This window comes from Protopterus annectens, chromosome 3.part1 (genome assembly GCF_019279795.1).
Source record: "Protopterus annectens isolate FY-2018-M chromosome 3.part1, PAN1.0, whole genome shotgun sequence".
Classification (NCBI taxonomy): Eukaryota; Metazoa; Chordata; order Ceratodontiformes; family Protopteridae; genus Protopterus; species Protopterus annectens.
In genome coordinates this window covers 732226100-732240926 of record NC_056732.1, presented here as the reverse complement: position 1 = coordinate 732240926, position 14827 = coordinate 732226100, and the positions used below count along the sequence as shown (strand labels likewise).

General features: G+C 38.9%; 1 protein-coding gene across 1 annotated transcript in view; it reads right to left on the bottom strand.

The window, feature by feature from the left end:
* Positions 1–14827, bottom strand: part of PKHD1L1 (PKHD1 like 1) — a 1597738-nt gene that overhangs the window by 1291581 nt on the left and 291330 nt on the right. The window contains exon 17 of the mRNA XM_044066249.1: positions 13296–13455. Within this exon, the coding sequence (XP_043922184.1) occupies positions 13296–13455 (160 nt within the window). The remainder of the gene's footprint in view (positions 1–13295; positions 13456–14827) is intronic.

Below are 14827 nucleotides of genomic sequence, written 5' to 3'. Positions count from 1 at the left end.
TTCTATCTTGAATGTTTTTGTTATAATGCAGCACAGAACAAAATAAGACCAGCTGTCTGTTCTTGAATTAAGACTAATGATATTGTTTCTCTTTCTCCTCAGTCACAAATATGTTTGTGCATTGCCATTTTCCCTCCTCTGCTGTATTAGTATCTATACTCCTGACTTGTTACACTCTACCATACCAGCACTTCATCCAGACCATATTTCTTGAGCATGACAATTTAATACTTTTTTTCTGTTTTGTCAATATTGTCTGGATTTGTAAAATTATGGCATTCACTATTTTCTCATAGGAAAATTGTCTTTTGTTTTTAACATAAGGCAAAATAACGTACCCAACACACTAGTCATAGGTGACTCTATAGTCAGGCACACTGATGTCCCACTCACCAGGCTAACCAAGGAGAAAGCTACTGTCAGCTCCCTGTCGGGTGCCAGGACCCACCACATAACACATGCACTCAGGTCACTCCACAACAAGTACAAATACGACTGTGTCATTCTCCATGTTGGTGTGAATGACCTGAGACATACCTCCCTGGACTACATGAATGAAAAGAGACATGGAGGAGCTCTCAGATCTTGTAGCCCAGGCAGGTATGACCCTAGCCCTGATTAGCATCCTGCCATCTCCCAGAATAATACCACAGTACAAGGACAAAATTATGGATTTCAACAATTGGCTAAGCTTCTGGTGTCATTCTGTGGGGAGCCGGTATCTGCCTGCCTGGGATGACATGGTCAACAGACCACGATGCTTTGCGAGAGATGGCCTGAATCTGTCACCACTGGGATTCTGGATACTGGCTAAGGCTCTTGCCATCCCTATAGTGTCTTTTTAGGCAAGGTTCAAATGCCAAATTCACCACCATAACAGGTACAAGCAAGCAAACTCTGAGGGTAATGCTACTCAATGCTAGAAGTCTAAACCTCAAAATGCACTCACTCGAGGCACTCCTTAAAATGGAGAACATCAACATCTGTGCAGTGACAGAGACCTGGTTCAAGGCTCCAGAGAGCACCCCTGCATTACCAGGCTATAATTCATACCACACCTTTCGGCCACCTAACCTGGACCAAAACACTAAAGGCAGAGGCGTGTCCATATTCACTAAAGATATCCACACCACCAGGCTAGTTGCTCAACATAATGCATCTGAAATTATCCAAATGCAACTAACATTGGGCAAGACTGCAATCCAGGTTGTAGCTTGTTACAGATCCCCCACCATGCCCCAGGATTCCCACTCTTAACTTCTTAAGACACTGGAAAATATTAAGGTACAACCCAATACCTTAATTATGGGTGATTTCAACTACCCCACCATCAACTGGGAAAACTACTCATGTACCATTCTCTCAACATTTTCTGGAATTCATAAATTCCAATGCCTTGGATCAGCTTGTCCACACCCCCACCAGGGGCAGCAATATTCTGAACCTAGTCATTACAAATGTGGGTAACCGGTGTTCCACGCCAGAGGTCAACTCCTCACTGGTCAGATCAGACCACAAGCTAATCACCCTAGACATCCATATCCCACCCCCACCACCCATTAAGGAAACCACTGTCAAAATCTACTCCAAAGCCAACTTCATGCTTCTTAAGACAGAAGTGGCAAACGTCATGACACCCATGCAGATGGAAAATAGAGGTACAACTGCTGAATCTTACACAAATGCACTGTATAAGCACATACATGAGTGCATGGATCATGCCATCCCCAACAGAACCCAGACACTATCCTTCAAAAAAAGGAAGCCAATCTGGTTGTCCCCTGCCATAAACAAACATACAACAGAAGGAAGAAGCTGTTGCAAAAAAAAAAGTAAAATCCCAAGATTGGAGGAACTCCCTGGTCAGCCTCAGCAAGAAGCTGAGATCCCTCATAAAATCCTCCAAAGCCAGTTATGAAAATAAAATTGCCACTGATTCCAAAGACAACCACAAAGCATTCTACAGCTATGTCAAGAATCTCAATGGTAACACTCTGATCTGCTCTGAGCTACAGCACAGTGGCACTAAATATACAGAACCAACCGATATTGCCAACATCCTGACAGACAGGTTCAGTGCTAACTTTACCCCCGTCTCACCCACGAAAGGGCTCATCTTAATACAAGAATAATGCAAAAGCCCCTGTGATCACAGATGAACAAGTAAAGACTGCACTCTCCAAAGCCAAGAACACAGCATCCATGGAAGCAGACAACATCCCAGTCTGCGTACTGCACGAACTACAGAACGAACTGGCACCCCACCTAAGTACCATGTTCAATCATAGCCTCACTTCAGGCTATGTGCCTACTGAATGGTGCACAGCGATGGTTATCCCACTCCACAAAGGGGGTGCCACCACAGACTCCAGAAACTACTGCCCATTAGCCTGACGAGCCTGGTCTGCAAGGCCATGGAATGTATCTTCTTGGAGCTTATAAACAAAGATATAGGTAACCTCCAAACCCTGGATCCCACTCAGCTTGGGTTTGTAAAAGGTAGATCATGTGTACTAAACCTGATCGACTTCTTTGAAGCAGTCATCAGAGCCGTAGATGAGGGCAAGGTAGTGCACACAGCCTATCTTGACCTCGCCAAGGCTTTCGATACCATCCCCCACTCTAGAATTCTAGATAAACTCACTAAACTGGGCATAAATCCCTATGTCACAAGATGGGTGGCCAACTGGCTCACTGACAGAATCCACACAGTAAAAGTAGCCGACTCCAAGTCCAACTTCAGACCAGTGATGAGTGGAGTACCACAGGGTTCGTTCCTGGGTTCTCTCCTATTCAGCATCTACTTCTCTGAAGTGCAGACCAACACAGAAGGTCTTTGGCTAACAAAGTTTGCAGATGACTGCAAACTGGGAGCCATAATAGAATCACCTAATGATGTAGACATTCTACAAAAGGGCCTCACAGAGATAGAGGCTTGGTGTGAAAGTCATGCCCATAAGCTCAATGCCAAGAAGTGCATTGTCATCCCCTTTGGGAAAAAATCGGTACCCATGAACTACCACATGGGCAGTAGCTCACTAAACACTGACAGTGTGATAAGAGACCTCTGGACACAGGTGGACAGTAGTCTCTCCTTTGAGAACCACATCCCCACAGTAGTCACGAAATCCTTCAGCATGGCACACATCACAAAAGGGTTCTCCTCTAGAAAAAAGGTCATTGTTCCTCTCTACTCATCCCTCATTAGACCCATTATAGAGTACAATGCCCCGTTTGGCATGTAACCCACAAGATAACTACAACAATTGGAAAGGCCACAAAAATACCTCACTAAGAGGATTACCGGCCTCAAACAGATGCCATACCGTCTCAAAAAAACTCCAGCTCTACTTAGTCACATATCGCCTACTCAGAGGCAATCTCTGCCTAACATACAAAGCTATGTCAAACTCAGAGCTGTTGGACATGCTGCACTTAAAGAAATCCCAATTTCTCTGTACCACATGCTCCAGGGACCTAAACCTTGTCACCACAATAAACAGAACATGCTGGAGGGATAAATTCCTGTCCCAGAGACTTCCCATACTCTGGAACAAACTACCTATTCATATCAAGCAAAGCTCCTCATTGGCCCTCTTTAAGAAAAATCTTGACGACTGTATGGGAAATAGAAAATTCACCCCGGGGATCACTTCTGCGACAATGCTCAACAGGGGCACAGGAAAATAATTTTCTTGGGTGGTGAAAGCCAGGAAACCATTTTGGCTAGGCTTATATAGACCCCAGGGCTGATAGCCTAGTACCCACCTATGAACCTATGAACCTATTAGATTGTGGGTGAATTGTTAGCATGTATTATGTATTCTATACTTTATCGGTAAGATGCTTTTTTCACATATCCTATAGGCCACACCAGCAACTACTGTGTCCCTGTTGTGCCCTAGAAAAGGAACCTGGAGCCGTCACTAGAAGAAGATTATCTAAACACAATACAGCATACTGCTGTCAGACATAATAATCAGCAGAAACCAGGGAACACATCAAGGGCAGGCATTTACCCTTAAGGTGTCTGGCTGCATTTCACTGACTTACCTTCAGAGGAGTAGCTAAGCCATTTGCAGCCCAGGGCAACACCCTCATTTTGCATTCCTCCCAACCTGAACAGCAAAAAAAAAAAAAAAAAAAAAAAAACCTACAACACAATCAAAACCAACAACTTAAGGGGAAATGACTTGACAACAACTTCTCCTTCAGGAAATGCACAGCAAATGTAAGACATTATTCTAGTAGATTTCCAGGTTTATAAAAGCACTGCAACATTTTAAACTTTGTCTCTGATCTGATCTCCCCACCAACAGCAACTTGAAGTTGTCACTAAATGACAAACGTTTGGGTTTCAGACATCCGACTTCTTCATCCTTCAGAAAATGCATAGTAAATGTAAAACATATTACATATTATACATTATATATTATAAATACATCACTAGAAAACACATCATTCCACATAACACTTTCTCAAAAAATATACACTCACACATTTTCTTTCCTATCTATTCTACATTATTTAAAGACAGCTTATTCCTACACATTCATAAGTCTCACATAACACCATCTTACACTAGAAAAACATCATTAAGCTCCAACACAGACAGAGTGCACACAATTAAACACATACTGTTTATCACTAAAAATCTACTTATATCTGGAGACATACACCCAAATCCTGGACCACAAAACTCTCTACTCTCTGCTAGGCAAATCTCTGACCTATTGATTCTAAATGTCATCATCAGAAGTATCTCTAACAAACTTTCTAACCTACACACATTTATAGCTCACTACTCCCCTGACATACTAACCATTACCGAGACGTGACTAAAACCTAGTTCTCAAAATGAAGAAATTCTCCCACCAGGATATAATAGCCTAAGACTGGATAGACTGGGAAAAAAGGAGGTGGAGTTGCTATCCCCTACAAAAATACAGTCAACATCAAACCTCTACAAACCCCCATACCTAAATTTCAAAATGCTGAAACCTTAGGTTCAACCCTAAGCATAAGTGACACAAAAACTATCATTCTCTGCTGTTATATTCCCCCAGGTAATAACTCTCCCATCATTGAAGAAATGTTACAATGGGCCACAGATAATCTCCCCCAAGAAACCATCTTACTAGGTGGCCTGAACACTGATTGGTCAGCCTGTACCTCTAACAACCCACTAAACATATTAATCTTTAGAGTTTTACCCAACTTATCCAAGAACCCACTAGAATCGACAAAAAAACCCACAAACAGTCTATTCTAGATTGGACACTAGGTAATTGCCCCAAACAAAACTATCAGACAGGATGCCTTCCTGATGGTCTTAGTGACCATCTCCCCACCTTCCTTCTGTGGAAACGTAGCAACATAGCCAAACCCATTGTTTTTAGACAAGTCAGAGACTATCATAAACTAAATATACAAGAACTAAACAGTATTCTAAAACATAGTAAATGGAAACCACTACAAACCCTAAATCTAGACCAAGCCATTGACTACTTCAACAATATTCTCATCAATATCCTTGATAGACTTTCACCAATTAGGAAAATAAGAGCCAAGTCATACTATGCACCATGGTTAACTAGGGAAACTAGAGCCCTTCTAAAGTCAAGGGATAAGGCTTGGAAAATTTGGAAGAAATACAATACTAGCCTAGCCAAACAAAATTACCTACAACTTAGAAATTAGGCCAAGAGACAAACTAAACTCGATGGACAAAATTACTTCCTCAATATCCAAAACTTTTGGCATGCCATTAACTCTCTCCTAAAACCAGGCAAAACTACCACTCCCACTCCTAACTCCACAAATGACAACAAGGACATTGCCTCCCAATTCAATCTCCACTTCACAGAATCCATCTTAACATTATCCTCCCAATTATCCAAAAACAGCTCTACATATAACCCAACCAAATGCCCTGACAACATCCCATCCTTTATGCTCTCACCCGTTCCCACCTCAACAATTAAAAAACACCTCCTAAAACTGAAACCTACCACCCTTGCCAATGACAATCTACAAGCCAACTTCCTAAAAATAGCTGCTGAATCCTTATCCTACCCTATTTCTATTCTTATCAATTGCTCCATACAAGAAGCATATGTCCCACACCTATGGAAGGTATCATACATTATTCCACTACATAAAGGCAGAAGCTCTTAGGAATACTCAAATTATCACCCCATTGCCATTCTATCCCCCTTATCTAAAATACCAGAAAAATGTATACATTCTCAGATAACACAATTCCTAAGCTCACACCATCTACTCTCCCCCACACAGCATGGCTTCCGAAAACACCATTGCACAACCACCGCTCTGCTCTCTTTCACCAATCTGATCAACCAAATAAAAATAATAATAACTTTGTACCTGCAATATTTCTAGACCTCTCTAAAGCATTTGAAATGGTTTCACATTCCTTACTACTAGACAGCCTGACATCCCTATCCTTTGCCCCTTCCGCTATAGCCTGGTTTAAAAGCTGTCAAATAGGCAACAACCTGTTCAATGGCAAAGTGTACTATCCCTCTTACTCCCAACTACCATAGATGTACCACAAGGCTCCATATTAGGTTCACTTCTTTTCTCCATATTTACCAATAATTTCCATACCACCACACAGTATGCTTCACTTATACAATACGCTGATGATCCAACTCTTATTTGTTCAGCTCCTTCACTTCCCACCCTACAACAATTCACCCAGGAATCTTTTAGCTCTGTGGAAAGTTGGATCACTCAGATCCATCTTATCCTAAACCCTAATAAAACTCCAAAAACACCACTCCATGAACCAACTCACCAAGGACAGAAAAAACACACTGAACAACTGGTGAAACGGTCACCATCCAGTTTTACTGTGTTCCTAGTACTTCAGCATCAAGCCTTCCAGGGTATAATCATGCACAAGAATTAATCAGTGAGTCAAAAAAATTAAAATCTTAAGTGCATCCTGAGGAATTAAAATGCTTCAGAAACATTCAAAGTGCATCAAAACATATAAAGTGCTACCCCTTACATTTCTATTGCATTTAACATTATAATTTAAGAAGTTAGTACAAAATCACTTATGCATCTCTAGATTAACAAACAATAAAACATTTTGCCCTACAACGGTTGATCAATTAATCAGTAAGTCAAGAAAATTTAAATCTAAAGTGCATCCTGAGCAATTAAAGTGCTTCAAAACTTAAAGTGCACCAAAAAACTTTTAAAATGCAACCCCTTATATTCCTATTGCATTTAACTTAATAGTTTAAGAAGTTCATGCCAATGCACCTATATATCTTTAGATTAACAAATACTTAAATATTTTACCCTATACATGTAGATCATTCATCCTATATGTCTATGCATTTATAAAATAATGCATACTGAAACGTTTCATCCTATACATGTAAATCTAACTCCATATTAAGCCCATGGGGCCACAAAGTTCCAAAATTAATAATGTAGCTACTTTCCATCCTTAACAAAATACACCCATATTCCATGCCTTGTACTGCACAAGGTTTGTTTAAAACAGAAAAAAATAAACTGCTAGTGTTACCATTGTGAACAGCATGGAAATGCTGGGCCCCAGGATTATTAAGCCTAACATGCCCCACATCCCCCAAATGCCCCATAATTCTTCTTTTCACCATTCGTCTGGTTTGGCCTGTACACCACTTTACAGGTAGACAATCACATCCAATGGCATAAACAACCCCACTGGTACTGCAATTGTAAGATCCCAGGGCAATGAACTTCTTTCCATTAAAGTACCTGAAATATTCTTTGTGGCTTGACTTACTGATTAATTGATCAACCATTATAGGGCAAAATGTTTTAGTATTAGTTAATCTACAGCTGTGTAAGTGCTTTTGTATGAACTTGCATTTTAAAAGTTTTTTGATGCACTTTAAATGTTTCTGAAGCATTTTAGTTGTTCAGGATGCCCTTTAGATTTAAATTTTCTTGACTTACTGATTAATTGATCAACCATTGTAGGGAAAATGTTTTAGTGTTTGTTAATCTAGAGATGCATAAGTACTTTGTATTAACTTCTCAAATTATAATGTTAAATGCAATAGGAATGTAAGGGGTTGCACTTTATATGTTTTGATGCACTTTATATGTTTCTGAAGCACTTTATTGCTCAGGATGCACTTTAGATTTTAACTTTCTTGACTCACTAATCAATTGATCAATTATTGTATAATTGAATTGAATAATGAATGTAGTGAAATGTATATAAATTACACCATTCTTGTGCATGATTATTCCCTGGAAGGCTTGATGCCGAAGTACTAGGAACACAGTAAATGTGGATGGTGACCGTTTCTCCAGTTATTCAGTGTGTTTTAAACCCTAATAAAACCAAATTACTACTTTTCACCCCCAACAAAACTATTTCATCACTATCTCCTCCAAAAATGGCACTATTATCTCTCTCTCTGACCATACCAAACTCCTAGGCATTGATAAAAATCTACACTTCGACGTTCACATTTCACAAACTATCAGAAAAGTCCATAAAAAATGGGAACACTATATAGGCACAGGAAATCCCTCGAAACAAGCACAGATTACCCTATCCCAAACTCACCTCTTGTCTGCCCTAATGTATGCTGCTCCAATTCTTACCCAACTTAGAAAATGTTACCTTGCCAGACTTGAATCATGTTATAATAAAATCGCCAAGTTTGCAAACAACTCCACCTTTAAAACCCACCATTGCCAGGCTGTAAGGGAACTGCAATGGCTGGAACATCCCCAGCTACTAACCTATCACCAATAAGTCATTGCTTACAATGTGGTAACACATCCAGAAAAAATCCCTACACTAGGCCAACTTCTCACCCACTATAATACAAATCGTCTTCTCCGATCTTCCGACAAACCCCTCCTCTGTATCTCTAGGGCTAACAATACTGCAGGAAAAGCACTGTTCTCCCACTCCATAGCTTGAACCTGGAATAATCTCCCTCCTGCTCTGATTTCTGCCCCTACCTCTTCCCACTTTAAAAACTCACTTAGAACACACTTAAAGAATAAGTGACTATGCCCATGTATTACATAAGTCTTCAAACTATTCTACTTATATACCTCACTTCCTAATATACCTACTGTAATATATATTACAGTATAGGTCTTCTCCTAATCCTGATTGAATTTGTATACTTATTCTGTTATTAACCATGGTTAACTATTTTTTCCTGTATATATAGGTCTTATGTCTTCTGCTGTATACTGTATTTTAACGGATTCACTTCATAATCTCAAAATACTGAAATCTCGAATTTTAGTTTTTCGAGATCATGAAATCGAATCCACACAACACCAAAATAGCAAAACTGCGAAGCCCAAAACCGTGAAATTCAAAACACCTAAAACACAGCACACACCCGACCACACATATACCACAACACCCACACCACAACATAAACAAACAAAACAGCACACATCCACAAACCTGCAACATAAATAAGCAGGGGGCTGTGCCACCCCCCCACGTATATATACTAACTCTGAGATCGCACAAACAGTAAACAAAAGCAAACACACACACACACACACACACACACATTCTACAGTCCCTCACATATACATCACACATATCAGAACACTCACATACACTCAAACTCCCACCCAAAACCCTTACAAAACACTCACTTACCTGACATAACACCTAAATCCACACATGGCACTGCACACCATCCACATACAATCCCGGACATTACGTAGCTTAAAGCCATAACTGAGAATTCAAGATATTCGATTCGTGATTATGCACTTTCACTATTTTCAAATTTCGACTTTATAGTCTTGAGATACTGAAAATTCGACATTTCAGTATTTCGAGATTATAGTGTTTCGATTTTAGCATATTGCTTGAAAATTCTCTATATACTGTATTTACCATATTGTGTAAAATTTTACTTACTGTGGAGCTTTTCTCCCCGGGCATCTGCTGAAAATGGACCTGTGTCCAGTCAGACCATCCCGGTTAACAAATGTAAAATAAATAAAATAAAATAAAATAAATTATTTTAAAACAGCATTGAACTTTTTCCTGATGTGCCCCCACTCAAATTGGAAGTAAATCATTTCATGACAGAATTTGGGTTTCAAATATCAGACTTATTCGTCCTTCAGAAAATGGATACTAAGTGCAAAAGGTATTATTCTAACAGCTTTCTACGCTTATAACAGCAATATTTTAATTGTTGTTCCTGATCTGAACCTCTTACCACCAATGACTAAATAATGACAGATATTTGGGTTTCAGACATTGCGCTTAATCCTTCAGAAAATGCATTGATCCAAAACATATTATTCCAACAACTTTCTACGTTTATAAAAGCAACCAATTTTTCAAACTTTGTAATCCCCCAAACTGGAAGTCACTAAGTGATAGACATTTTAATTTTAAACTTCATATCCTGGATTAGGAGAATGCATATGAATACAAATTACATTATTCTAGCAACTTTTTTAGGTTTCTAGCAAACAACAATATTTTAGACTTTGTTACTGATTCCTCACCACTACCAACAACTTCAAGTTGTCAATCAAATAATGACAAAAATATCTGAGTTTCAGACCTCATCCTGTGCAGTGCAGTTTTTAAGTAGCTATGTGTTAGACTTTGTCCTTGATGTGATCCCCCACAAGTTTCAGACCTCATATCCTTCAGAAGATGCATATTGCAATTTGTACAATACATGCAAGTAACTTTCTATTGTAAATAAAATAAAAAAATATATAGCATAGTAATTTATCAATTAAATATAATTAGAATAATAACAACTGTCAGTAGACCTCTCAACTGTCCCTAGTTTGGATATGGAGGAACCTTCCTATTTTCAGGGCGTCCCTATTTTTGGAGGTATGTCCCTATTTTCAGTCTTGATTTACCTCTTCACACAATTTTCTAACCCCCCCCCCATTACGTGATTTTTGAAGCTGTCTAGTACACAGAGAACCACACTACATTTGTCTTGACTGACATGTCCTTATTTTCTGGCTTGATTTAGCTCTTCACACAAAGTTTAGATCATCCACATCACATGTGATTTTTGAAACTCTTTATTACAAACAAAACCACAGTACATTTCTTGGCCTACATACTAATGACAAGAATAGTTTACAGAAAGACAACCTGCACATCTTATGGGTATGACTGACAGTGCAATTGTAGCCTACTTGCCTGCTGCCCACCTAGTACCCTAACCAATTTTCAATCTCCAGTCCAATGAGACCACTGTTAGTCTACTCAACCTCTTGTTTTTAACTCATCTGGCTACCTCCAGGTGTGTTTGCTGCTTGAAGTGACTATCCAGCCACCATGTACACAAATTGCCAGCCAACCCAGTAAAAAAACAAACAATAAAAAACAAAAAACAAATTAAAAGTTAAATTAAAAAAAGCACCAGTCAGATTTCGAATCTGGTATAACATTTAATGATCAGCTCAGCACACCTCGTTGCTAGTTGTGACATACTAATGGCAGAAGGACTATATACTGAAAGACATAATAATGTGGTGAGACTGTTGCACTGGGAATTGTGCAAACATTATGGTTTTGTAGTCTGAAAAATACTGGAAACATGAGCCACAAAGCATCATAGAAAATGATGAAGTCTACATCACATGGGATTATCCATTACCAACAATTCAAAAGAGAGATGCTAGAAAACTGGCTTTAGTGGTCCAGGAAAAGAAGACAAGAGTAGCATTGATCATTGAAATTGCCACACCCAGTGACTACAGTGTCCTGCATACAGAGAGACACAAAGTTATAAAATATCAGGATCTGCAAGCAGAAACGAGAGCAATGTGGAAGAAAGATACCCAAATAGTTCCAATATTAGTAGGAGCACCGGGTCTTATAAAAAGTGTCTAAAATCTTATTTAGGTACACTACCAATACATGTAACTCAATACAAATTACAAAAGGAGTCATTACTGGGCACATTGTGGGTGCTGCAAAGATGCAAAGAGCACTTTTGGCTGACATCAAAGAGTGAAACAATACTAATTTCATGGACTTTAATCATACTTTGCTTAGGAATGGGGTCCATTCCTGTCATGGTATTAGAAACCCAAAAGATCTGGAGAAATTAAAAAACAGAATAAGAGTACTGTAGTGCCACCAACACCATACAGAAAATAATTTTTTGACTCACTAACCTCACATGAGAGAAGACGTAAAACAGGTACAATTCTCTCACAATGGGTGCCAAAGGTAAATCCCAGTAACTGTCTTCTGTAGCCTGCTCTTCCACCCAGCTGCCCAATCAGAAGTCTTTGGGGCAGTGCCTGAAACACATCCCTTACGTAAAATGTAGGTATAGGCAGATGCCAATGTGAGGGATGTCTAAAGGGAGTAATGAGCAGCCAGAAAGTATGGTTTTGCCGCTTAGCACAGAAAGTGTCGAAAAAATTCAAAATGTATATCTCTTTTTTGCATTTATTTTATGCAATTTTATGCCCTCTCAAAGCAAGCATCTGGGACAGTTGCTCTCTGTGCCCCACCCTTTCTATGGTACTGCTTATCTTTTGCACCATGGCATGTGGTGTCTACATTGCTATGAAACATTTTCCTCCTGTTGTTTCATAAAATATATTGCCCAGATCTTTACTACATCCCTAGTAAAAATTAACTTTCCTATACTGATGTCACTTGGCCTTTATCCATTGTGATATCACTGTAGGAATAGCATTTGATTTCATCCACAGACTTTAATGGCTGTATCACAGCACATTATAAAGGATGTCCACATTAGACTGATGATATTACCAAGAGTTATGATTTGGCCATTGCTTAAAAAAAAAAAAGAAAAGTTTATTTGGCTTTCAGTTAAGAAAGTTGGCCCAAATATATATATACATATATATATATATATATATATATATATATATATATATATATATAGATATAGATATAGATATAAAGAATGACTGGTGGAGAACACACTGTGGCACTTAATCCACAGTATACCATGATGCATACATGAACTGAATACTTACCTTAATAAAAAGATTCATCATTAATATGTAGGTAAATACATGGCAAACAAATGTGTAGTACAGCAATATTTATATGACAGTGTCATATGCATGGAATTGCATCATATAACAGTACTGTTCACAGAGCACATTTGCACAAGAATTATACTGATAATTTAATTTATGCATATTTAACATCAAAACCTGAGGAGAAATGGCTGACAAAATGCTGGATCAAAATAAACATCATGGGCATACATCTGTGATCAGTGAATGTGACAAACCTGTATTTCTGGCAAAAGAGACATCTGTGACTGCAGAGCCTGTATTTCCTGTACAACAGTTGATATCTGCTGACTAGAATAAGGTGTGATATACTTGAACACTGCAACATCAACAAATGCTGTAAACGTGTACTGCTGAAGCAGTATTTCCAAGTAATATCTACAGAATATAAAACATAACAAGTATTAATATTTGAAATTATGCAAACGATGCAATAATAATAACAAAATCAAAGCTGAAAGCCATGCTGTAACAGTAAAATAAACCTTAATCAGCAGCAGTAATTCCACTTAATTCCACCATTTTCACCACTCACTGTTCTCTGATTGCAACTGGATGCATATTTGCCCTGCTAAAATTACAACTGCACCTCACTACCAATTAATGTATATACATGACAGTATTTTGCTATGGTCCATGGCCAGAATACTCAAAAAGAGGAGTGCACAGTACCTCGGGAGTGCAGTGCTGGAGCATTATGATGAAAAGTCAGCATCACAGAGTAGGTTTTGAGATACACTAAAAGTTCAGTGGAATAATTTTATTTGTTAACCAGGTTGGTGTGCTGTCCATGGACCCTTTTGAGTTACAACCTGGGTCAAAGGCAGTCACAGTTTTAATACACTGAAAATCAAAAATAAAAGATCAAACTATCAAAGTTTACATTACATATTTATACTGGACATCATTAAAGGTGACATATTTACTGTGAACAACAAAGTTCATGGAAACATCAGTGTTTTAGTCTTTAGAGGACTTTACATTGAGTGAAAAAAGTATTGTTAAAATATACGTACAACTATGAACTGTGTATAAGCAGTAGATAAAGTACATTGCAAAGTTTACAACACAGTTTGTACAGTAGCCATTAATAATAACACTATTATGAGAGCACTTGAGAGCAGTTATTGTCAGTGCCATAATGAGGCAGTTAATGTGGTGGCAACAGGGTTCCAGAAGGTATCCATTATCAGTCTTACAGATACAAAATAAAAACACTCTCTGTGTTCCTCACAGTTCCCAACGTGGTGGTGCTGGTGTGAAAGTCTTACAGATGTCTATTTTCTTCAGTTATGTGCTGTTCAAGCTTTTCTCTGAAGGTTTCGTTGACTTTATATTTTAATATTATGTGACAGTAAGTTCCAGGCAGCAGGAACTGTTTTACAGAAAGCTCATGCACCAATGCTGACGTTAAATTTTGACCTGCACATAGATGGTGCTCGCTCATTTGCAGATCTCACTGAGTAAGCTACTGATCGTGGAGATAGAGTCCTAATGGGTGTGGGGGGAGGGGTTAGTGACTACAGAGAAATAGTTTGTAGGTAATAAAGTTTAGTAAAACTGTGGCCCTAACTGTTACTGTGAGCAGGGATGGCCTTTGGTTAGCTGGTGCCCTATGCAAAAGGTCTCCACAGTGCCCCCCGCACACACACACACACACACACACACACACACACACACACACACACACACACACACACACACACACACACACACACACACACACACACACACACACACAACCCAGTGC